The 26,188-nt window shown below is 42.3% G+C and overlaps 1 protein-coding gene across 1 annotated transcript in view; it reads right to left on the bottom strand.

Moving 5' to 3' along the window:
* The window catches only part of LOC135218788 (RNA cytidine acetyltransferase-like), a 268,720-nt gene that overhangs the window by 171,022 nt on the left and 71,510 nt on the right, over positions 1 to 26,188 (bottom strand). The window contains exon 5 of the mRNA XM_064255237.1: positions 5,553 to 5,778. Within this exon, the coding sequence (XP_064111307.1) occupies positions 5,553 to 5,778 (226 nt within the window). The remainder of the gene's footprint in view (positions 1 to 5,552; positions 5,779 to 26,188) is intronic.

Genomic DNA, 26,188 nt, shown 5'->3' with positions numbered 1-26,188 from the left:
TCTGAGACTTACTATAGTCTGTCCAGAATGTCATGAAACATAGAGTAGGTTTCCGACGTTGCCGCTTTGCGCCAATTTCATTCATTAAATCTCACTTAGGGCGAAAAAACAGTGTAGATTTGGCATACACTTTGCCACATCTCTCTCTGTCTCAGGTCAGGAAGGGTAAGTAGCTTATGATTGGTTCTGATACCCAAGCGTGACGGTTTAAGATGGAAGGCTCCCCACGGCAGCAATTAAGTGCTCAGACACGAGAAGTCATATTCAATGTCCACGAGTACTTCAAAAGGGAGAAAGACAATTTTTTTTTTTGTTTTTTTACTAAAAACAGTGCCTTATTTTTAAAATTTAAAAAAATGGTCCATTTAATATTGTTTCATTGTTATCCTGTCATTATCCTAACATCCAAGAAATTGTTTTAATGGAGAAAAATATTATTCTTCAAGAACCTGACAACACATTTGATAATGTTCAAATATAAACTGATTCAATCAGAATTCAAATTATATAAAGAATACAAGTTAAAGCTTTATGAGTACGTAATAAAGCTCGAAAACATTTAGTACATTAAGATTCCCGTATTGTACTGAACTAGATTGATCGTAGGGTATAGAGCGTTAAATTTTTATTTTCATCTGAATGGATCTCTTAAAAGTTGTAGAAAAACTGTGATATGTATTAAAGGACTCAAACTCTTCCTAAAAAAATTTTTTTTTACATGAATGTTTTTAAAATAAACAGAGTAATCAACTTTATGAGCTGTTTTCGAAACACAAGGCCAACTTAATCCACAACAACCATTCAGCTTTTGTGTGACTGGAAAGATTCAGATTATGGGATTGAAAAGGAAATTTTACGACCGTATTAAAGGACCCGGAATGAAAGGAAGCTGGGATAAGCTTGAGTCAGATTAAAAGTCTTGAGGAAGTTTGGCATCGTTGCAAACCTACTCGATGTTTCATGACATTCTAGACAGACTATAGGCCATTATTCACAGTCCATTTACCAGAAATAACCATATAATTTGGTGGGTATTAAGAGTTTACTACTTGTTGTAGTGATAGAGCTAACCACCCCGCGTGTAAGATTCCCTGATCTTGAAACTATACTTGTACGAAGGTGGAGATCGGGAGGGAGGGTGGCTGGTCCCAAAGTATTGTAAATCAGGAAAATTCCCCACATAAGTGGAGTTAATATTTCAAGTGAATTTTTAGAGGAACTGAATCATGGTGACCTTTGTGGTCCTACACTTAACATAGTGTTCGTTGTTCACAGTGTATTACATTTCTTTGAGAAATTAAGTGAGCCGAGAAAATATTGTGGAAATTATATGTGGCTAAGCTTTTAGAAATTATTTATTCTTTTTTGGCAAAAAACAAGAGAGCTTGTCAATCTCTTAAAAATATTTTGTTCAAGGCATATGTTTTAAACAGCTCCAATTGAGAGAATGAACTAAGTTACTTAACACAAGAAAACCTATGAATTTAGATGTTTTCTTGATTTTTCTTTATTTTTGCACTGATTTATTTATATCTTGAACTAAAATACTACTTATATCTTGAACTAAAATACTATGTAAATTTATCAAGTCCTGTCATATCCATGGTTATTTGTTTTTCTTTTCTTGTTATTGATATTTTTTCCTATATTGAATCATATTTTTATCCTTCTTACATAAAAGGATATTGCATCTTTATTTAATAAATGTACTAATTTCATGTATTAAAATTAGAGTAAAAAAAATAAAGATTTCTTTTACCCTGAGCTTTGATAACAAAATAATATTTAAATGATGTTTATTAGAAAGCTGTGATAAAAGACTTTCCTTTTTTTGGAAATCAAATATCACATAAAAAAAATTTAAGTAAACAACAACAAAAAGTTAATGCAAGAGCGTTTGTCAAAGTGCATGCTATTACCTTTTGGGACCTGACCTTGAGGACCAGAGCAGCGGAGTCGGTAGTCATCTTTTCAAGTAATCTACGACTGCCATAAACAATGGGCAGAACTTTTATTAAATTCTTTGTGAACAAACAATGTACATAGTAGTCCTTGGCAATGCCTCAGTTATGCTTTCCAGGTCTAGAGAAGCCGAAATTTGCTTCTGGGCTTGGCATTTACAGCACCATAGACTATAATAGAATATATCCCATCTTCTTTTTTTATTAAATGGTAGTGGTAATTTCATTGCTCCCAAGATTATTAATATTTTCAGAAAGTTAGTTGTACTTGCAACTTTTCCATCTGTTTGGAGGAAGGCCAACAAAGCTACATTACCTAAAAAATAAGTCCATCTTCATGCCTCCCCAGAATTTATGCTGGTTTCAACTACCCCTATTCTAAGGTTTTGGAGAAGCTGCAGTCTATGCATCTTTGAGGGTTTGTTGAAAATGATAACCAACTACCTGAATTACAGTTTGGGTTTCTTATAGACTTAGATACTTGTAAAGTATTCTTGTTAGTATCTACCACCTTGCAAGTGTCTTAATGAGGATACTGGGACATGAATGGTTGGCTTAAATTTCAGAGTAACCCTTGTATTAGGTTAACGTAAAATTATTATTTCTTTTGTTGTTTTAAATCAGCCTTGTTTAGTTTTAAGTTAACTTTTTACTGAATACGTTTACTCTTGTGTTACCGTAAGTTAAGTGGCTTTACGATCGTTTGTCAGTGTTTTTGCACCTCCTCCTCCTCCTTTGTGTATTAGTGAACTATCGTTTTAACGATTGTTTTCTTCTTTTGCTTAGAGTGTTTACAAACACCGGGAAGGTGATGTGTGGACGTGGTGGACCGGTCAATGGCAGTTCGGGCCTTGACAAGCTCTCACCAGGACTGTTTCCCGTCACAGCATTCATTTTGATTTATCTGGAGGACGACTTAGAACCTGTACCTTTCGGACCACTCACTCTATTTCTTTCACGGATTCTAACAGACGCAGATATACGTCTCTTGTGCATGTGTGTACTTAGATCACAGCTTTCTCCGTGCAGGTGTTGTTGTCACCTACGACCTTCATGCTGCTGTGGGGAGTTTCGCAGAGGCTGTCATCTGTGACCACTGATTCTGCCCCATTTTCCCGTCAGAGGATTTTGACGGAAAACCAGTGTCGTCACTGTATCCCAGGACTGAATTTTGGATTTACTTGCCCCCAGGTAAGACAAATTATCGTTCCTTTTCCCTCAGGATAATGTGTTACCCTTTAGTACCTGGCGTACAGTACTGGTCCTTTTGATAGCAGTTTGGATTGAAGTACTTCACTTGAGGTGAAATTATATGTTTGACAATCTTGATTATTTTTGTTTATATATGTATATATATATTTACGTATGATGTCATAATTGATACTGAGAGTTGGTATTTAGTGGACTGAGTTCCACATTGCTTAGCATGTTTTCATTTCCTACTTCCTTCTACCTTATTATTATTAGGTTATTGGTGATTCGGGCTAGCCACATTTTGGATCCAACTCTTTATATATTAAGTATGTTTTCTCTCTTGGAATTTTCTCTTGATTAGGGTTTAGTGTATTAGCTTTAGGGTTTCTTGTGAGTTCCCGAGAACCAGGTATTTGTTCTCTTCATTATTCATCTGTGTAATTAAGCATACATATACCATTGAATTGGTATTATTAATATTATTTTAAAGTCATCTTAAACATTTTACCATTAAAAATATATAAACAGCCAATAGCGCAAAGAGAGAGAGAGAGAGAGAGAGAGAGAATAACTCCTTACGATTTCAATAGATTGAATTGGACGTCTGTAGGCAACACTTTTTTTCCTCTCCCATAAATACATATATTTCTCCAGAGAAGAGAGAAAGAGAGGACTGAGCAATTATGTTTGTCTGTCTATCAATTCTTTTACTGAGAGCGAGAGAGATAAAAGAAGGAAGAAATAGAAACACCAAATGACCTTATGTAACATCCTGCATCAAATTTACCTTAAATTATTATCATATTACTGTATTAATCTTAGAGATTGTATTAATATAATTTCAAAGTAATCCTAAACATTAGTACACTTAAAGGTATATACTTACATACATACTTATAACACTTGCAGCCATGAGAGAGAGAGACAGAGTTACCACTATGACAAGTATCTTGTGGAGAGAGAGAGAGAGAGAGAGAGAGAGAGAGAGAGAGAGAGAGAGAGAGAGAGAGAGAGAGAGAGAGAGAGAGAGTTGTAGTTACAGTATTTAAAAGAGTGAAATGGAATGATTATTGTATTTAAAATACTCACATATGAATTTTGTAATTACAGTTATAGTATTATTATTATACATATAGTACTATTATTGGAAAATATTAATAACGAACTTATTACATACATGTCCATAAAAATGATCTCATCTCAGTAAAAGAGAGAGATAGAGAGAGAGAGAGAGAGATAGTCATGAAAATAAACATCAAAATACACTAATTAGTGATTATTTTCGTCGGAAAATCCCGCGAATGGGCGAATCCCCGACAAATAAATGGGTAGATATGGTCCAGAGAGAAATCCGCGAATCAGTGAGTCCGCGAATCTGGAGAACGCGAATACGGGGGCACACTTATTTGATGTAGGATAATACTTTAAGTAGACATTTGGTATTTGAACTTTCAAGATAGGCAGATATAGGTATTTTTAGAGGGGAGTTCTAACTGTTCGCGGGTTTGAACTATTCGTGTGGGTGTCTGGTACACATCTCCCGCGATTACGGGGAACACTGTATTTATCTCACACGGTTGTCTTTTTCTAGTTAATAATAAATATTGTTAAGTTTCTTGAGTTTCTATTTCTGTTTTCTAATACTGAGGTACATTTACTGACTGCAATCCTAGTGAATATAAAGATCTAATAGAACCTGTATTGCAACCTGGTGAATCATAAAGAACTTATCTACAAGTAGGATCATTAGGAACTGGTAATTTTTTTTTTTTTTTTGCTCTGCAGGCTTATTTCCCTTTGGAATCTTCTTGGTTTCATAATTAAGTCTGCTAATTCTATCCATAAGGGTTTTCTGCCAAAGATTTCAAGCAGAATTTTAAAGAAAGAAAGAATCACAATCGCAATTAGTGCCCAATACTCATTTACCCTTAATTAACTACCTTGTGTCAAGCTTATATGACTTGACCAGCAATCACCAAAGGCATCTCAAAAAAAGTTGCAGGTTTGTAGTTTCACAGGAACAAACCATTAACAAAGTTTTTATAGCTAATGACTAGAGAAAAAATAAAATACATGATCTAAGCCCCCTGAATGATCTCTGATCACTAAATTTTTAAACGTCTTTTATTTTAAAAAGCAATGAGTATAGTACACTACTTACAAAAATTAGTTTTGTTTGAAGATTAGTAATGACTGTAAAACCCTGTTTTGATGAAGGATCTAAATCAATATATAGTATTAAGAGCTTCAGAAGATTTGTCAGCAATGTACAAAAATTTTTGAACATACAATAGTGTACAAGTAACTTTTAGCAGCCATGAAATGAGATCTTTCAACTTGATAAGCGATTCAATGAAATCCATTTAGACTGAAAATTTATGATTAGTATATACTAACTTGATCAACTGTTCTGCAACAGCCAATGAGTTGTGGGAGTGGCTTTTCTGCATCTTCAAGGCTGCTCTGAAGTTCTACAAGTCTTCTATGAAACTCTTCTTGTTTTTCAATAACAACAGAACCAACTGGATGAACTGGGCCAGAAAGGGGTGGCAATTCCTTAACCACTTGAAGCTGATCATTCATAATTAGACAAGATTTGCACCAGCCCAATGAGAGTACAAACCTTTCAGCAAAAATTGGGGATAAGTTTCAGGTTAAAGAAAGATAAAATGAGAATAAAAAGTCAACAAAATATGTATAAATATTTTCATAATAAAATTTATTTTTTACCACGTAGTGACTTGAAAATGAGACTCAAAAGTTATCTGAATTTCTTATTTTGTTAATTAGTTTTCTGTTTAAAATTTTGGTTTTATTGTAATTGATGTGTGTCAGTACATATTTCATTCTACTGCTAACTGTCAGTTATTTCTTTTCCCTCAGGTGAGCTTCCTATTCAAGAGCTATAAACTTGAAACTTGGACACAGAATATTTTGCGTCTAATATGATATGAAATTAACCTGAGTAATTTAATCTGAAATATTCTGGATGAAAGTTCTTGGGAAAGTAATGTTTGTATGAATATTGTGCACCAGTGTTCCTTTTCGTTGATTATTGGAACTTATTGAGTATTGTTTCATTTGTTTAATAAAGGAATATTTTAATACAGAAGGATTTCACTTGTATAATAATACGGTGACCAGAAATTTTGGTCCCAGAAAGTTCGGTCACAGAAAATTTGGTCCCAGAAATAATTTATATACTACTGACAATGAAATCGTAATCTAACTGATGAAAAAAAATTAAACAAAGTATAGAATTAGTGTTTTATTAATAAAAGTGTAAAAAAAGGTATGTTTCTTCAAAAAAATACCTATACAGTATAATATAAAATATAGCATATTGTGCACAAAATCAAGAAAATTGGGTCCCAGAATATTCGGTCCCATATAAAAAAAAATACTGTAAATGCATAGAAGTTTAGAAAGCAAAAAAATATAAAGTAACAAGTTCCTTCTTATCAATAAATACATGAAGAACTCATGCTTAAACCATCATTAAAGTTATACATAATATTCCTTTTACTAAAGAAATAAAAACATAATTTAGGAAAATGCAGAGCAAAATAAATCAATAAAAGTTTAAAACGTATGTATAAAAACATGCTTAATCGATTATTTATGTCATACATATTTATTTTTATCAAATTTGTCAAACCCTGAAATAAGTAAATTCTATTTAAAATAAATCAGTAGAAGTTTAAGAATGATAAGAAAACTAATGTTTAAACTATCAAAACATAACAGAAAAATTAATGCAATGAAGGAGCAATAGCCATAAGGAAAGCTATTTTATCTTCACCATCATATGATTCTACAAGATTTTTTATTCTCATATCTGTTGACTGGTATTTTTTCTTTTTTTGCGGATTATCTCCTCTTTGCGCCTGAATTATCTTGGTCTGTGTGAGGAAATCTTCTTTTCGCAGAGCATCAATAACCTTCCAAATGTTTGAGTGCTTACTCGTTACTGATGCGCACAGTACTGAGTGAAACCCTTCAAATGCATTGCTTGTCCGTGGCAATTCCTGAATTACCCAATCGTGAACATTCCAAAAATCAACTGGATATAAAGGCTGTTCTCGTCTGCCCCGTCTTCCTCTCTTTGGTCCAATGTATGTTAGCTCAAAATAACTTATGAAGTCTACTGGTATTGATTCATCCTCACTGAGATCTTCATAGGTATCAATTACATCTTTTGGTGGTAAAAATGCAAGTGTGCAGAACATTTTAATTTTTGTGGCAAAACAGCCATCAGTACCATATTGAACTTTGTATCCTAATTGACATATTTTCCTATAAAGAGTCTGGCAAAAATGAAATAAACAACCTAGGCTGCTGCTTTCAGTAAAGTTACTGTCCCAGCTATTACGAATTGCTCGTTCAAAGTCAACCAAAACGTGACGAGGGTTATATTTGGTCGCAATTTACTTAGTTCAAGAAAAGTCCTGTCATATGTTGCTTGAGTTTTGTCCGGCAATAAAATGAAAGCTCTTGGATAAAATCTCCCTTTTATGAAGGCATGAATGGTGAACAGTTGATACCATATACTTGGTGATGATTTAAATGTGCCATCCATTCCTAAAATTGATGCATTTTCCAGTTGCTGAAGACCTTCGTCGGAGGCGAAGATTAAAACCCGCTTTTCATCATCACTGCCTGTGTCGCATTGCAGGAACAAATGACCGCCTTGTAAATATTTAAAAGTATCTGGTACTTGAAGTCCTGTTCATTGAAGAGACAAAGGAGGAGCGCCAAAAGCTTTACTGCGCCAGTTTGTAATGCTTCTAGAAACCGTTTGCAACCGTGGTAATTCATATTTTGCATTCTCACTAATATTACTTGTAGCTTTGGAAATGAGCACCCCAGTACTTGTTTCACCTCCTTCCTGCAACTTTTTTCCAGAAAGGTTATATTGGGCTTGGTTATTTAGATTTTAGAAATTTTCTGGGACCGAATTTTCTGAGAATGAGATTTCAGGACCGAATTTTCTGGGACCGAATTTTCCTAGCACCAATAATACTCCCCTTGATTCAAAATAAGTCTGTTTTTGTTTTTGTTTTTTTTGTTTAGAGGAAATAAATTACTTTTTTGTTCTGGTCTTCATGGCAATATGCACAGTAACAAACCAGTTTATGATCATACAAAAAATTCTAGGGGACTCTTGGACCGCTTAATGCTGAAACCTAACCCAGAATATCGGAGCTTTTCAAGCTGGTGCCCAGAAAACTGAAAACCGTGACAAGTATGCTGTGACCAGAAGAACCTGTAGGAACTACTCAACAGTACTATACAGCATCTTGTTACTTCAACACCAAGTGTGAGGAAGATAAGTGTGTGAAAAGTACAAAAAAATATATATGATGGTTTAGTTTGAACCGTCTATTCACCCATCTCTTTTGGGTGGTTTGAGTGTCTACAGTTTTCCATTTAATTTTTTCTTCTGTCCACAAGAGTGGGGAGGTGGGATGATACATAATAGAGAGGCAAATATTTAAAAAATACATTGTATTAAAATTTCTATTTTTGAAATGCGTCTTACCTCTCTATTATGGAGGAGTTATGGGAGTTCCACTTGAGAGAGAGAGAGAGAGAGAGAGAGAGAGAGGAGAGAGGGGAAGAGGAGAGAAGAGACCGAGAGAGAGAGAAGAGAGAGAGAGAGAGGAGAGAGAGAGAGAGAGGTGAATGTAAGCAGCATTACGTTGTGTTCGTGTGAATGGTTAGTTAGCAAGCGAATTGCTCGTTCAGAGGGGTTGTTGTGTCTGTTGGGTCGGTCGCAAGTCTGGTCTGTATTTTGAGTCAGTCTGTGACCAGAGCCTGTGATGGTCAGTAGTGTCGGCAGCAGTCTATGAAGAGTGTTGAAGGCATTGATGGTCAGTTAAATTGTGTTATTGATTTGCTGTTTAATTTGTTGTTAAGTTTGATGGTGTTGCTTAAGAGTTGTTGTGCCTGTTTTGTTAGATCTGTTGTGCTTATGAGTTTCTGTTGAGTTGTATGTGAGTTGTTATAGTTGAGGGTTGTTGTTGTTAGGGAGCTGTTGGGTTTTTTGGTGTTGCTGTGAGTGGTTGGGTGTGGGCTTGTGGGGTTGTTAGTTTGGTGTTGTGGAGTGGGGTTGTTAGTGAGCTGTTGTGGTTGTGGTCCTTGGTTGTTGTTGCAGTTGTAGGCCTTGTTTGTTTGTTTGTTATGCTGTTGAGTTGTGGGGTTGTGGTCCTTGGGTGTTGTGTTGTTGAGATTGTTGTGTGGTCCTTGGGTTGAGGTTGTTGTTGTTGCCGGGTTGTTGGGGTTAGTTGTGGGGTTGTGGTCCGTGGTTGCTTATCATGTTGTTGTTGTGTTGTGGTTCTTGGTTGTTGTTGTGTTATTGTTGAGTTGTATGGTTATAGTTCTTTGTTGTTGGTTTTGTGTTGGTTTGCAGCAGTTGTTGTTGTCTCAGCAACCTCGTCCAGCAGACAGCACAGCATAGCCCTGAGTATCAGGAGTTGGGGTGAGTACATGTGTTTATGTTTTTTGTTCTGTGTTTAGGTAAGTCAATTGTCCTTCGTGTATTCTGTAAATGAAGAGGAAAGTGTAGTGTAAGGCCCTTAGGGACCTTATTCTATTCCATGAACCTCCCTGGCCTACCTCGCCAGATCGTGATTAAAATCACGTCTCGGGAAGGTTAGGCTAGCCGCTCAAGAGCCACCTTGGCTGTCCTGATCAGATCGCTCCGATCGAGAGAAGGTTAAGCTAAGCCGCTCTTTAAACAGAATTATATACTTATCCTTTTTATCCTTTCCCCTCTCGCGCCAGGGCTATTGTATAGCGTTTATTATCATGTAAATTGTTGTATTATTGTATTACTGTAATCAGTGGGCAGTCGGTCTATAGACTGTCAGCCCCCGTGATCGATTGGATCCACTTCTGACCGCGAGGTGTTCCACCTGGCCGGTCGTAGTGTCCAATTGATCGCGTGTGAGCCACCCCTCTAGACGCCCTCCCTCCCCCCTTTTATCTTGACGGGATGACATAACTTGCTCGCGCTACTTCAGGTAGCCATCTGAGTCCTATCCCCTCTTGCAGATGGGGTGAGAGGGAGTGGTTATAGTCAGAAGGGGTACTCCTCACCTTATGTAGGAGTAGTACGATGGTACCTACCTAGATGAGCCCGGGTAATTTCCCGGCTCGTTAGGATGGTATTAGCCACATACTCTCTTCTCGCCTTCCTATCCCTACGTCCTCTAATCCGTCCGCCTTGGAGGATCCGGGTCCCAGCGGACATCGTTAGTTATGCATATAACAAACACGATTCCTTTACGATCAGATTCTGGCCTAGGTTTTACCTATTACCCTGTTTCGATCCCTAAGCTGGACCCGGGGGATATGTTACATAAACAGAACCTAGCTTGCACCGCTCCTGAGTCAGCCATTACATACATCGCTACCCGTATCTTTATGACGACTTCCAATTGGTCACCTATATTAATTGTCGTCGTGTTGTTATTGATTTTGCACTCACTCAAGATTTAATAAAATTTGTAGATACCCTGACGTTTTATAATAGATATCCTGGCGCGAGGATGAGTTGGACCTACTTATACAAACCAAGAAGATTCCTCCTATCTCCTTGGTTTGGGAAGTAGGCCAGACGGGTTTCCTTCCATCTGGAGAGGCTTCTCCCCTTCGATTCGTCGGATCGGGAGTACAGCCTATCTCCCTCCCCTCCGCCCCTTACGTTCCATCGGTGTGCTCAAGGAGGATACCTCCTTCACCTTACCAAGGAATCCTTGAGGGAGGAGTGTAAGGCCCTTAGGGACCTTATTCTATTCCATGAGCCTCCCTGGCCTACCTCGCCAGATCGTGATTGAAATCACGTCTCGGGAAGGTTAGGCTAGCCGCTCAAGAGCCACCCTGGCTGTCCTGATCAGATTGCTCCAATCGAGAGAAGGTTAAGCTAAGCCGCTCTTTAAACAGAATTATATACTTATCCTTTTTATCCTTTCCCCTCTCGCGCCAGGGCTATTGTATAGCGTTTATTATCATATAAATTGTTGTATTATTGTAATCAGTGGGCAGTCGGTCTATAGACCGTCAGCCCCCGTGATCGATTGGATCCACTTCTGACCGCGAGGTGTTCCACCTGGATGGTCGTAGAGTCCAATTGATTGCGTGTGAGCCACCCCTCTAGGCGCCCCCCCCCCCCTTTTACCTCGACGGGATGACATAACTCGTTCGCGCTACTTCAGGTAGCCATCCGAGTCCTATCCCCTCTTGCAGAGGGGGTGAGAGGGAGTGGTTATAGTCGGAAGGGGTACTCCTCGCCTTACATAGGAGTAGTACGATGGTACCTACCCAGACGAGCCCGGGTAATTTCCCGGCTCGTTAGGATGGTATTAGCCACGTACTCTCTTCTCGACTTCCTATCCCTACTTCCCTACGTCCTCTATCAGTCCGACTCGGCGGATCCGGGTCCCAGCGGACATCGTTAGTTATGCATATAACAAACAGGATTCCTTTACGAACAGATTCAGGCCTAGGTTTTACCTATTACCCGATCCCTAAGCTGGACCCGGGGGATAGAGAGATAGCATTGAAAGGGAACTGGGACCGGAAGGAGAATTTTGCCTTTCCTATCCTCAGTCCTCCATACATTATCGATCCTCCCACCTCGGCGGGCCCAGGGTACAGCGGAGATCGTTCAGTTATGCATATAACAACACGATCTCCCTTACGATCGGATTCAGGCCTAGGTTTTACCTATTCCCCTGTTTCGATTCCTTAGCTAGACCCGGGAGAGAGAGAGAGATAGTGTTGAAAGAGAACTGGGACAGGAAGGAGCATAGATTCTGTGCTCCGGATCAAAATTCACTTAATTAGTTTATTTTAATTGTTTTAAAATATGCTTTATGTTTTCGATCGGTGTACTACGCCGGGTAGTCGACCCCGGTAGGTAACCTAGAATCGAGGCATTTGTTTATCCTTACCAAGCCTCTCTCCCCCGCCTTCATTTATACCCCGGCACCCCACGCCGGTGGCGGTGGCCAGGAGCTAGCAGAGGCATTCTTAGTTACTAAGAAAACCTCTCCGATGCTGGCAAATTCGGGCCAAGTCTAACTTTCCCCGGTTTCGTTGCTATTAAGCTTTGTATTAATATATATATATATATATTATATATATATATATATATATATATATATTATATATATATATATATTATATATATATATTTTTATATATATATATATATATATATATATATATATATATATATATATATAATATATATATTTATTATATATATTATTACAAGACTTTGAGGTGAATGCATGGCGGGGTCGGAGCTGGCGGGAAAGGATAATATAAATACCTTACATAATGCATGCCGCCGCAATTTATTATGGCGATGACAATACAGAATGCAGGTCCCACCGGAGTGACCTCCGTCGGACCTACATGTAGTGATACTGCGGTATCGATTCTAATATTACATACTCCACCAGATACATATCCGGCGAGTCCATACAAAGGTACTTATGTATCATTTTGTAATTACAGATGGTACGCTGTCAGAAGACAACCTGCACTGCAACCCTGCAGCAGCAGGGCAGACAGGAATTATACCGCATTCACACAGGCTGTGCGATCCAATGAAAAACTTGTCGGTCTGGCAACCAGTTGAGAGGGAAGTCTGTTACAATCTGCCTTTGGGACTTCACTATCGAGACGGTAAGTACCAATTCATTGAATATTTAGTTCACTGAATAAGATATTGTAAATAATTGGAGAGGTATTGAGATAGTTATCAATGTTTAGAATACTTTTAAAAGAGGATACTTTTTAAAAGTAACTATCTCTTTCAGAAACTCCCTTATCTACCCAAATGCGGAAGTATCAGCAACAGTACCAGTAGATTTGGCAGCCCCGATCATTGCCAAGATCCACAGCAATCAACCTGGACCACAAACCAATGAAGGCCGATACCCGGGATGAAGGTAGGCTATATGAAGCTCTTGGTAAACGGGCAAAAGGACTACCTTTTAGCTCGTCTCATTCTTCTTCTTCATTTTAGAGTTTACCAAGAGACCTACGACTTCGAGGGATAAGCCGGGGTCGGTAGTCCCTAAGGTAAGCTGAAATAGTCACTCATACGTCTATTACAAGTCCCTTACTAAACATTACATACTGAAGGCTATTTGGGAAAGTCGTTTTAGTCGTCATCAGCCACCAAACTGGTGACGAACACGACAAAATCTGCCACACACACAGGCAGGCATCGAACACAAAGACATTTAAACCCAGATCCCAGGATCCCGGGTTTAACCCAACATGTTTTCTAGCTTGCTGAGGCAGGAGATGGGTATCCTGACTCAGCCCAATTCTAAATAACTTCACAACTCAGCTGTTCTTGAACATGTAAACGTCAGGTCAGCCTATTTAGTCGTTAGTGGAAGGACTGAAGATCTAGGAGACCTCGAAGTAAGGAGCCCCCCAACCCAGAAAGCCACAACTACTCCAGGCAGTACCAGACACATCCAATGGTGTCCCTTCAAATCAGTAATCCTTGGTGGCTACCAGCACAGGCTCTCTTCTCAGAGGGCATGCTGACGACTGAGGGCAGGGAAAGGAACCCGCCAATAGAGGACTTCGAGTTCCTTTCACCTGGTCTCCAATTCCCTTGTTCAGGCTATGCACGTCTGATTGAGAACGCACTGATCTGTGAGGACAAAACGCCTAAGGAAATGGCCATCTTCCCCAGAGACCAAGCTCAATCAGCCTGGGTTCAAACCCTGGCAGATTGGGAATGCACAAAGTACCAAACTGACACGCCACAATAATCCCTTCACGATTTTTGTGGTGCTAGTCGACACGTCCATTCCGTGTACCTCTAAAGTAGTAGAGATTACACTTCAGGCAACAGCAATGGACAAATCTATACATTATATCAGGGAGACGGATTTACCATCCGTGGTCTCTCTGGGAGGAATGAAGTGTGGGGTAAGCGCCCCGGTGACTTTCTTCGTAGGCCTATTGAACTAAAATTGTGCTATGACGCTCTTCAGCGAGCCTTTACCCAGACTCCCAGAAGCACTGGTAAAGGCGAAGTATGAAGCCAGAAGTCGCTTGACTAGGTCTATCAATTCCGCCACTATATCGGAAATGACAACCTCGGTCTATACGGACGAACCACGGTTCAAGATCCGGACAAGTCATTGCTTCACACCTTACGGTGTGATGTATATGACCTTGCAATAGCCAGAAAGAACTGCAGCAAGCACGTCTTGGCCGATGCGTCTATTCACCATGAACCTAATAGACTCATCAAAGCTTAGGTCTGGGGAGCAAACTTGTTCCCTGAGACCGTAATGAACATAATCCCGGGCGAAGCAGTTAAGGTCAACCAGAGCTTGCGAGTTCGCTGGGGCTTGACCCCCAAGAGGAGATATGAATCGTCAGGAACACAACCCACAGGCATGAAGGGGTTCTAGTCTTCCTAGACAACGTAACCTCAAACATTGATACAAGCTGTTCCAGTAGGCCAGCTAGGTCAACCATCCACCTCAAATGGTCAGCCACAACAGTCCGTGCTGCTGTAGAAACAGCCCTCTCAGCAGCACCAAAGCTCGGCTTCTTTACCTCTTCCCCGGCCATAAGGCCTCCGATAAGAACCAGGTGTATATCACGGATACAACAGGTCCACAAGAGGTAGCTGAATCAGAGTAACTTTCCGTAGAGCTGGCGGAAGAACTTCCGGCAAGGAACAGACTTCACAGGAAGCCGGCGCAACCGACTTTCGACGAACCAGTGAGACTCCTCAGGTAGGAGGAGTCTCACTGGTTCTTATTCAAGAACCGCTAGGAATCAGCACTTGGTCGAGCAGCATAGTATCAAGAGGTCGGTGTGGAGTAGGGAGAAGGGCCCTCCTCCGTCAACTGAAATTTATCAACATTCAAATGCCGGATGAGATAAAGGACACCTAAGACTTTCTGTAGAAGAAAGTAATTACAAGTGCAAATATTTAGAATTTCAGGGACGCTTCTCCAGCGAGTCCTTGAAAACTCACATATTCAATACGACAAGTCCCATATGCTAACTGTTTTCACAGGTACGGACCTTACCTCCCCGTGGGGCTGTCACAATACCTATAATCTTATATATACTTACTATCCCGTTCCGGTAGCAAGTCACTTCCGCCTTTTCCTAGGCTTTCGCCTTTTTCTAGGCTTCAGACTAGGCAATAGGCTTACGCCTTCAAGTAAGGCTATTTGGGCTTTTCCGAGCGCCCAGAATATTTACAAGATAGCAGAAACAGTAGTGCAACAACTGAGAACCCAAGAGATGAGCCTAGTAATCTCCCAGACGACTGGCTCATCTGAACTATAAACGTCAAGAAATGTCTCAAGGCAACCATGTGATAATTTCTGGAATTCCTAGGATTCCAAATCACAAAGAATCCCTACACACTCCGACACCACGGTTTCAGTGTTTAGTAAACAATGGGACCTCAAATCACACAACTTTCGATCCCACTGGGGAAAAAAGAAAGAAAATAGCAAGGCTGTGAGACACTTCCTCAAGGCAGAGAAGCATCCTGGAGGAACCAGAAAGAGTTCTAGGTTCACTCCAATTCGCGTCGTAACAGGGACTCTAATAAACGCCAACGGAAGACTCTATTCCGGGTTTGGCGGAGTAGAGCGACCGGGAATTACGAGACAGAGTTCCCACATCCCGCACAATTTACAGAGACTCCGTCCATGGACAGAAGTCAAGAATCTGACAAAATCATCACCGGTATGGTTTCCTCCGCCAAGTTTAGTGGTCCATATGGATGCTTCACTAAGCGTTTTGGGAGACTACCCCCATTAAGGAAACGCTCAGGAAACTTTGGTTCCTGACGCCCTGCTAGCTTCATAACAGTGTTTGGAAGCCATGACAGTATTCTATTCTTAGTAACTGTCCTTAGAGAGCAGCTTTCAGCCAAGCCACATAATCAGGTCATGATAACAATCTTTTCATTGACAACAAGAAACAGTGGCATCTGTCAGCAACTCACTTGGCAGGAGCAAGAACCTTGTGGCAGATGCACTGTCAAGGACAACTCCACTACAGTCGGAATGTCCTTAGACAACAGTCATTTAGACAGATCAGCAACAGAATCCAGTTCCTAGTAAGAAGTTCATTGCCCACAGAATCCAGACCAAAATTACAATATTTCTCATTGCACAATCTGGAACCCATGGCCGGCCAACGGATACCAGATAGGTGGAACATCTGGTAGAGGATTTAATTTTTCCCTCCAATAAATCTACCAAGGCAAGTTCTAGGTTAACTCCCATCCTTCTGAAGACGGATTAGGCTGTTAACCCCCAACGGACTCAAGACCAATTGTGACCCGTAACTGGGGGAATTGGGACTCCGCCTCAGACGGACCCCCAACCCCAGACTGGCACAATTAGTATAACACAGCGGACGCTTCCTCAAGGATTCGGAGGGTCCTAACTTTATGGAATTCATGAATTTCACGGCACAAGAAGATGCCAATATGGATCCTATTAACACCTTGTTCTTCGAATCAGACAACAGAAGTCTACGGGGAGGTCCGCAACCATACGGAAACGTTTCAGCAATTATCACGAGATTTGACAGTCCTGACTAATCTCTCCCCTAGTTCCTACGACTCCCTTTTATAAGCAGTACGATTCTACAGTAACAAGCTAGCCTTTTTCCCTATAGCCCCAAGCTTGGGTGCTATTTTCAGGAATGGCTATCGAGGCACTAGTAGTAGCGGTAGTGGGCGGTAGATGGCGCTGGTATGGCGCCTAGTTTGAAAGGGAAATTGACAAAGGAAGAGACTAAATGGCAGAGGACCTCTGGTAGTGGTTTCACTCGCCCCAAATACCATACCGACACCTTAAATAAAGGTGAGCGAGCCAGAATATTCTGGCATTACCATATAGCTTTTTTCTCTAGTATATTTAGCAATATTTATACCTAGAAATGAGTGCTAAAGGAACCATTTCACTGGGCGACACAGGTCATTCGCCCAGAAATAGATTTTTCCTTTGTCAAAATCCCTTTATTATCCTTTGAAAATATTAATAACATATTATACATATGTGTACCATAAAAATCTCATCTCAGTAAAGAGAGAGAGAGAGAGAGAGAGAGAGAGAGAGAGAGAGAGAGAGAGAGAGACTCCCTCCCCTCCTGTCACATTACTTGATATATTTAACAGCTGTTGGACCTCAGCTCGGACCTGGAGTTTGAAAGGAAGATGCCTGAAGACTGGGATTTCCTTTATTCTTATATAATTTTTAATTTATAAACTAAAATCTTACTAATTCACTGTAGTATTTTCTTTATTGAAGTGATTGCTATTAATATAAATATTTGAAAATTAGTAAATCATTTTTCTGGGCTCAGCTCGTGTCGGCCTATGAAAGGATCCTTAATATCATTCTTTCTAGGTAAAATTAATCTAAAATTACCAGAGAAAAATAAAATTAAGAAAATGTCAGTAAAACTGACTCGCTCACTCTTAAAAAGAAGTGTCGGTATGGTAATAGGGGCGAGTGGGAATCACTACCACGAGACATTCACCAATTAGAACTTCCAATCAGAATCCCTTAAGAGAGAGCTGATACCAACGGGCGATGCAGCCGCTACTACTACTACTAGAGGACGCCACGGACAGCAGCGCCCCTAGCGGACATCCTTAATTATTAGCGCTAGCGTCCAGACGCATTATTTTTCTGTGCTGTGCTTATTTCGGGATTTATCCTATTCTTCACCATGGAACGCTCTGCAATTGCAACGGCTAAGTTAAGTAACTCATAAGTAATGTTTTAACCACATTTTTATCTTCCGGGTACCAGTATTTTCCTCCTAATAGGTCATATACGGTTTCCCGGTTGTCTCGTGGTGGCGCCATGCTGCTCGTTAAGAATTCCCGGTCCTCCATACTGGGACTTCTTATACTTATGGGCTTACTATATTACGTTCATGTCTTTTACATCGAGTTTAGCTAGTTTAGCCCCCTACCATCTCTCTTAGTTTGGTATTTAGGGCTATTATTATTATTCCTGCCCAGCATCCCGGCTCTTGCTCTTCATCGGCTATCGCTGGCTCCGAGTAGGCTTCTGTTTCTTGAACAGTCTGCCTCCTCCTGGGCTTCTTTCTCTTTTACTAAAAGTGTCCTTTTCCATCTTTCGATGTAATATATTTTTATTTAGGGTGTTAGGCTAGCCTAGGTGCTTGTTCCTTGTATTGGTACAGCCTGGTTCACGTGGTGGCCCTCCCACGGTTGTGTTGCTCGCGGCCTAGGCCACTTGCGGTCACGTGTCCATCGCACCTTACCCTGCCCCTGCCCTCCCTACCTGTATAGGGAGGTGCTGGGGGACCCCTTGGTTGTCATGACAACCTCAGTCGCCTTCTCTCTCCCTCTCTGAGGTGGCCCAGGGGTTCCTCCCGCGGGGGGTATAGGGCGACCACTCATGAGGTACCGGGTCTCCGAGCGGGTAGTCGGTGAGGCGGGGAGGAGTAGGCCATCCCCCCCCCCTCTCTCTCTCCCGCCGCGTTACGCCGAGACCTTCCTCCCCCCTCCCCAGTTGCTCAGCCACCTTCCCTCGCTATAACGAAAGGAGCCTTCCGTCGCAGCCGGGGCACCTTTGGTTATAGATTACTGGCTCCGCCAGCGGGCGGGGTGGGCACTACTAGTGGTCGGTTGCTTGCCTACTATATCCTTATCTCTCCCCCGCTACCGGAAGGGAGCTTGCTTCTTACCCGGGCACTCTCTAGTAGACGGGTGGGGAAAGGTTTGTTATTATTGTTATTTTAAGGATATACCTAATTTACGATGAATTGTTTAATTTTATTATTTGTATATCTACCATCCCCGCCATTTTTCCGTCGTGGTTTCCAATTACACCACTCCTGGTTGGTTTCTTTTTGTGCCCCGCCATCAGCGGAGCTATAGCCTAGACACCCAACCAACCTGTTACCACACGTATTATGGCGGGGTCTCTGGTTTAATCTAACTTTATCGCTCCGGCACCAGCGGAGCAACTGTTAGGCTGTAAGTGTTTTCCTGATACTCATGTATCTTTCCACTTACAGGCTACCAACTGTCAGGTCCCGGCGTGCAACGCGACGTTGTACGACCCCTGCGGCCACGATGAGTGCAGGTCTCACGCCCCTTGTGCCACATCATTTAACGAGATGATCGTCTGGCACCCAGAAGCCTGCGCCATCTGCTACGACCTAGTCGAGGTCAGCTGGAGAGGGGGTAAGTCCATTATAGGCTTCCTTATCATTTTACTAACAACTCTTAGTCATAAGTTTGTTACCCCGTTCCGCCATTAGAAGCTCATCTCGCCCTTTCTTTCAGGCTACTGGTGTGAGGGAGGTCGCCCTCGCCACCCTGAAAGCGTGGGTGGGCGGCTTCGGGACGAACGCCGCCAAAGGCCAGCCGTACATCCTGGACAAGAAGCTGGCCGTCCAGTCTTCCCTGCGGGCAAGTCAACTGGGTATGTTGACCCCTTGTCCGCAGCCCCTCTAATAGCCTCCATCCAGCAAGATCTCCAGCAATCCTTTGGGGTCGTAGCTTCCAGGAGTCGGTCCCGGACGTCGCTGCCCTGGACCTAAACATCGAGCCCATGGCGGTAGGTGGGCAGAGGATTTGTTGGTTGAGGTAGGTGTGTCGGGCGCCCAAGGTCTTTCCTTGGGTGCTCCTGGATCTTCTCCTGTCCCTTCTTCGAGCGCTTCTTTCCAAGGCTTTGTGGGATCTGAGATCCCTACCCGCTCTCCCGCTCTCTCTGTACCCCCAAAGGTGAAGGGACAGAGAGAACCGAAGACTCTTAGCTAAGACAACTTCTAGGAAGTCCGTCTTCGTCTTCTTCGGCTAGGAAGTCTTCGACTTCCTACGCCGACGCGGTGAAAGCCAAGCCGAGTTCTTCTCACTCGAAGAGCTCTAGAAGCAAGGCTTCTAAGGAGAAGGCTCGCGCTCCCGCTGAGCCAATGCCTTCTCCTGCCTCCACCGCTTCCACTCCGGCAACACCGGTGGGAGGAGCAGGAACTAGCACCTTTGATCCCACTGCTTTCTCAGCAGTGGTGATGCACAGGTGGGCGAGTTGGTTGGCTCGCAAGTCTCCGCCCTGGGGACGAGATTCGAGCAGAATGTTCGCACAACTTGTCGAGCACCTCTGTCTCAATCAGGCCAGTCCATACAAGATCTCTCTAACAGGGTTAGAGAGAATGAGGACCGAGTAGCTGGGCTATCTCAGGTCCCCTCTTCCTTCCAGTCTCCCCAGTGCCAAGCACTGGCATTCTCCAACTCCCGCCATACGACTCTCTGCCAGCTTTCTCCATGGAGAATCCATGGAGAGTAGCTGCCTACGCCTCCTTTTAAGGATGGGATGATCTCTATCCCGGAGTGTGGAACTCGGAGGATTGAGGACTTCGAGTTTTACCCTCCGGGTCTGACGCAGCCTTTCATCGGTTATGCTAGGCTGACTGTAACGGCTCTTACTAGGGAAGACAAGATCTCTAGAGAGTCTGTTCTATACAGTAGGGATCATGCCCAGCGGGAAATGGGTTCACTGCCTTGAGGACTGGGAGTGCACGAACACTACAAGCTCCAGGCCTATAAGAGTCCTTTTACTATTTTTGCGACGGAAGAGGAGGCTTCTCTTCCGTTCGCCACGAAAATAGTAGAGAAGACCCTTCAGGCAGTCCTCAAGGATGAGCCCATGCCACAGTTAAGGGAGGCGGAGTCTACTTCTCCGCTCTTCCCGGCTTTCGGAGAATTGTGGGAGAACTTGCCAGCTACGTTCACGCTTAGTAAGCTCAATCCGGACTGCGCCATGGACCAGTTCGGCGAGAAGCTGCCAAGGCTGCCTGATTCCCTGATTCAGGCAGAGTTCGACGCGCGAACAGTTTGGCAGGTCCCTCAATTCTCTTATAATAACGGAAATGGCTGCTCTCTCATATGCGACGGAACCGCTGTTTAAGATCTTGGCAAAATCCCAGTTTCAGACGGTTCCTAACAGATGCTTTCGACTTCTTCCAAGCTAGGAGGAATTGCCGAAAGCATGTGCTGCAGGAGTGCACTATTAGGACGAGCCTAATAGACTCTTGGCTTCTAGCATGTGGGGAGCGGATCTCTTCCAGAGTCCGCTGTTAATGAAGTGCACCACGAGGCTGCTAGGCTCAACCAGAGCCTTAGAGCTAGGTGGGGTATTTCGTCAAAGAGGAAACAAGAATCCGTCCCCACTGCTAGTAAGAAACCAAAGAAGGCTGGTAAAAGGTTCCAGCCGTATCAGAAACACCAGCAACAGCAGCAATTTGTGCAGGCCGTCCCGGTTACCCAACAGGGACACCCTGCTGGTTCGAAACAGAACCAGCCCATCCTCCTGTTGTCTCCTCAATCACAGCCGTCGACCTCCTACGCAATCTCGCCGGCCTTCAACCCTACATTTGAGGCTCAAGGCTACAAACAACCGAGAGGTAGGGCGAGAGGTTACTTTCGCCAGCGTGGCGCAGGAAGGGCGACAAGGAGCAGGGCAGTTCAGAGGAGGGCGTGGTGGTCACCCGCCATCAACAATGAGGCTCCCCAGGTAGGAGGGAGGCTGTTCCCTCCTCTCCGCCACAGGTGGGGGTCAGCAATTGGCACAGAGCATAGTGTCCAAAGGATTGGGTTGGAGTTGGATCAAAGATCCGCCTCCAATCAATCATTCCACCAAATACCATCACAGGAATTGACAGATTACGCGGAGGGAACTCCTTCAGAAAGGAGCTATTGCGAGAGTCAAGCATCTAAAATTTCAAGGTCGCTTATTCAGCGTGCCAAAGAAAGGCTCAACAAAAAGAAGGGTAATCTTAGACTTGTCAAAGCTAAACTCTTTCATTCGTTGCGACAAGTTCAAGATGCTTACCCTCTCGCAAGTAAGGACCTTACTTCCGCGTGGAGCCGTCACATGCTCCATCGATCTTACAGACGATACTATCATATCCCTATAGCCAGGCACTTCCGCCCATTCCTAGGATTCAGGCTAGGAAATCAGACATTCTCATTCAAGTGATGCCTTCGGTCTGAATGTAGCCCCCAGGGTATTCACGAAAATAGCAGAATGGTTGTACAGCAATTGAGAACTCAGGGAATCATGGTAGCAGCATACCTCGACGATTGGTTGATCTGGGCACCAACCGTCGAGGAATGTCTCCGAAGCCACCAAAAAGGTAGTTCACTTTCTGGAACATCTGGGGTTCCAGATAAACAAAACGAAAATCCAGACTTACCCCGGAGTCTCGTTTTCAGTGGCTGGGAATTCAATGGGATTTGTCTTCCCACAATCTGTCAATTCCAGTGGCCAAACGGAAGGAAATAGCAAAATCTGTCAGGCAATTTCTCAAATGCAAACAAACATCAAGGAGAAACCAGGAGAGAATCCTAGGGGTCCCTTCAGTTTGCTTCGGTAACAGATATCCTCCTGAAGCAAGGCTAAAAGATTTAAATCGATTTGGCGATCGAGAGCAAACACCAAATCTCGAGACAAGTTGTCAGTAATCCCACAGATCCTCCGCAATCAACTCCGTCCATGGTCAAAAGTAAAGAACTTAGCCAAGAAGGTACCCCTTCAATATCCCCTTCCAGTGTTTAACCATTCACACGGATGCCTCCCTGTCCGGGTGGGGGGGATACTCTCAGTTCAAACAGGTTCAGGGGGACTTGGTCAGTTCAATTTCGCCAGCTTCACATAAACGTTCTGGAAGCAATGGCAGTATTTCTTACCTTGAAGAGACTGCTTCCCCGAAGAAGTCTCATCTAAGGCTAGTTTTGGACAGTGCAGTGGTAGTTCATTGCATCAACAGAGGAGAGTCCAAATCCAAGCATGTGAATCATGTCATGATAGCCATCTTTGCCCTGGCAAACAAACACAAATGGCATCTGTCTGCCACTCACCTGGCAGGGGTAAGAAATGTGATAGCAGACGCTCTGTCCCGGTCAGTTCCTCTGGAATCAGAATGGTCTCTAGACGACGGGTCATTCCAGTGGATAAGCCTGAGAGTCCCAGGTCTCCAAGTGGATCTCTTCGCCTCACAAGCGAACACAAGCTCCCTTGCTATGTGGCCCCCAACCTGGACCCTCTGGCTTATGCCACGGACGCCCTGTCGTTGGATTGGAATCGTGGAGAAAAATTTATGTTTTTCCTCCAGTGAATCTTCTCTTGAAATGTCTAAGCAAACTAAGGTCTTTCAAAGGGATAGTAGCTCTGATTGCACCGGGACTGGCCCAAGAGCAACTGGTATCCTCTTCTTCTGGAATTGGGCCTCCGACCTCAACGGATCCCCAATCCCAAGCTATCACAATCAGTACAATGAGGACTGTGTTCGCTTCCTCAGGAATTCTCCAGACCCTAACTTTATGGACTTCATGAAGTTTGCGGCTAATAAAGATGCTAATATTGATCCACAGAATATTCTCTTCCTAGAATCAGATAAGATAGAGTCAACCATTAGACAATATGACTCAGCTGTTAAAAAATTAGCATCTTTCCTGAAAAGAATCGAACACTACAACCATGACAGTTAATCTAGCTATATCCTTTTTCAGATCCTTGTTTGAAAAAGGTTTAGCAGCTAGCACTATTACCACTCATAAATCGGCTTTGAAGAAGATCTTTCAAGTAGGTTTTCAGATAGATCTGACTGAATCTTATTCACGTCTATCCCTAAAGCCTGTGCTAGACTTAGACCTTCTCAAAGGCCTACTGCAGTTTCATGGTTCTTAAATGATGTCCTCAAACTAGCTTCAGATACTGACAACTCGTCTTGTACATTCATAATGCTCCTGAGAAAGACATTATTCTTATTAAGCTAGCTTCAGGAGCTAGAATTTCAGAACTGTTGGCTCTATCCAGGGATGCGGGTCATGTGGAATTCCTCCCATCAGGAGAAGTTCTACTTGCTCCGGATCGTAGCTTTTTAGCCAAAAATGAGGATCCTCTTGCAAGGTGGGCCCCTTGGAAAGTTATCCCACTTCCCCAGGATCCTTCTCTCTGCCAGTATCAAAACTCTTAGAGCCTTTCTATCTCGTACTTCATCAAGATCCTCAGGTGCTCTCTTCATGAGAGAAAAAGGTGGTACTTTGTCAGTAAAAGGTATTAGGCAACAAATCCTTTATATTCATTAAACAAGCCAATCCTGATTCATTCCAAAAGACACATGATATCAGGGGGGAGTAGCCACCTCTATTAATTACTTTCAACATATGAACTTTGAGGATCTTAAAAAAGTATACTGGATGGAAATCCCCGACAGTCTTTAAACGTCATTATCTAAAGTCCTTGGAATCTTTAAAATTTTCAGCAGTAGCAGCGGGAAACATTGTTTCCCCTGATACTGTATAGTAGTCGTAGTACAGATCCAGGTCTCCTTTCTACCTACATCATCCAACATGCCTCACCCTATCGCCATGCTACTCGGATACCTAGCCTAGCCGCTGAATCATATAGTGGATTGTCCCTTATTTTTTTGCTAGGGACATCCACACTTGTACTGATGGTGTACTTCAGTGTACCTACCCTTATTTTTATGCTAGGGTAGGACACAATGTGTTTGTATATTTTGTAAATATTTTCAAGTAAATCCCTTTTGTTTATATTACACTGCATCATTGTAATTTACTGTGATTACTGTTTTTAAGTACTTTAAATTACTAACGTTCTGTTATATTACTGTTTAGAATAAGTTAGTTTAAGTACTTAGTTTGTATGCTGTAATTGATTTACTTATATTATATCCATCATTTTACAACTGCTTTTCATTTGTTCCTTTTTTCCCATCTTGTCTGTTTCTCTGGTACTCTTTCATAGGACCGACACGAGCTGAGCCCAGAAAAGGGATTTTGACGAAGGAAAAATCTATTTCTGGGAGATTGGCTCGTGTCGCCCTATGAAACCCACCCTATATTGTTTTCCCCCCCATGCAGGACAAGATGTTTTTAGATTAAGGATGTCCGCTAGGGGCGCTGCTGTCCGTGGCGTCCTCTAGTAGTAGTAGTAGCGGCTGCATCGCCCGTTGGTATCAGCTCTCTCTTAAGGGGATTCTGATTGGAAGTCTAATTGGTGAATGTCTCGTGGTAGTGATTCCCACTCGCCCCTATTACCATACCGACACTTCTTTTTAAGAGTGAGCGAGTCAGTTTTTACTGCATTTTCTTAATTTTTATTTTCTCTGGTAATTTTAGATTAATTTTACCTAGAAAGAATGATATTAAGGATCCTTTCATAGGGCGACACGAGCCAATCACCCAGAAATAGATTTTTCCTTCGTCAAAATCCCTTATTTATCATACAAAATAACATACATCTCTGTAAGAGAGAGAGAATACAGTATTGATCAATATTAATATTTCAAAATTAGTAAATCATTTTTGTATATTAAAAATGTATTTAGGCATGAAAATAACATCAATCAAAATACACTAATTACTAATTAGTGATTACTTAGTCGGAAATCCACGTGAATAGGCGAATTCCCGGCAAATAATATGGTCCAGAGAGAAATCAGCTAATCAGTGAGTCTGCAAATCCGGACAACGCGAATACGGGAGCCGACTGTACTAGGAACAACTTAGCCAAGCAATTCATTCTGTTTCATGCATAATGTCCATCAGAGGGGAGGTGGGTGGGCTCTGATCATATAATTACTGGGTAAGTATATACAAAACCTTATTTTACAATAAAAAAGGGATTTTGACGTAAGGAAAAATCTATTTCTGGGCGATTGGCTCGTGTCGCCAGCGAAATATCCTTTAATCTATTATTTCTAGGGTAAATGTACTAACACATACCAGAGAATAAATAAATAAAGAAAAAGGTCAGTATAACTGACTCGCTCACCCTCCCAGAGGGTGTCGGTATGAACACTATGGCGAGTGAGACCACTACCACGAGCCAAATGCCAATAGAATTCTCCCACTACAAAATCCCCCAAGAGGAGAGCCGACCCACAGAGTGGGCAGCACCTACTACTACTACTCCATCCCATGCTGCCGACTGCTG

The sequence above is a fragment of the Macrobrachium nipponense genome, chromosome 1, assembly GCF_015104395.2.
Source record: "Macrobrachium nipponense isolate FS-2020 chromosome 1, ASM1510439v2, whole genome shotgun sequence".
NCBI classification, from domain to species: Eukaryota; Metazoa; Arthropoda; class Malacostraca; order Decapoda; family Palaemonidae; genus Macrobrachium; species Macrobrachium nipponense.
This window is presented reverse-complemented; position numbering and strand designations above follow the sequence as displayed.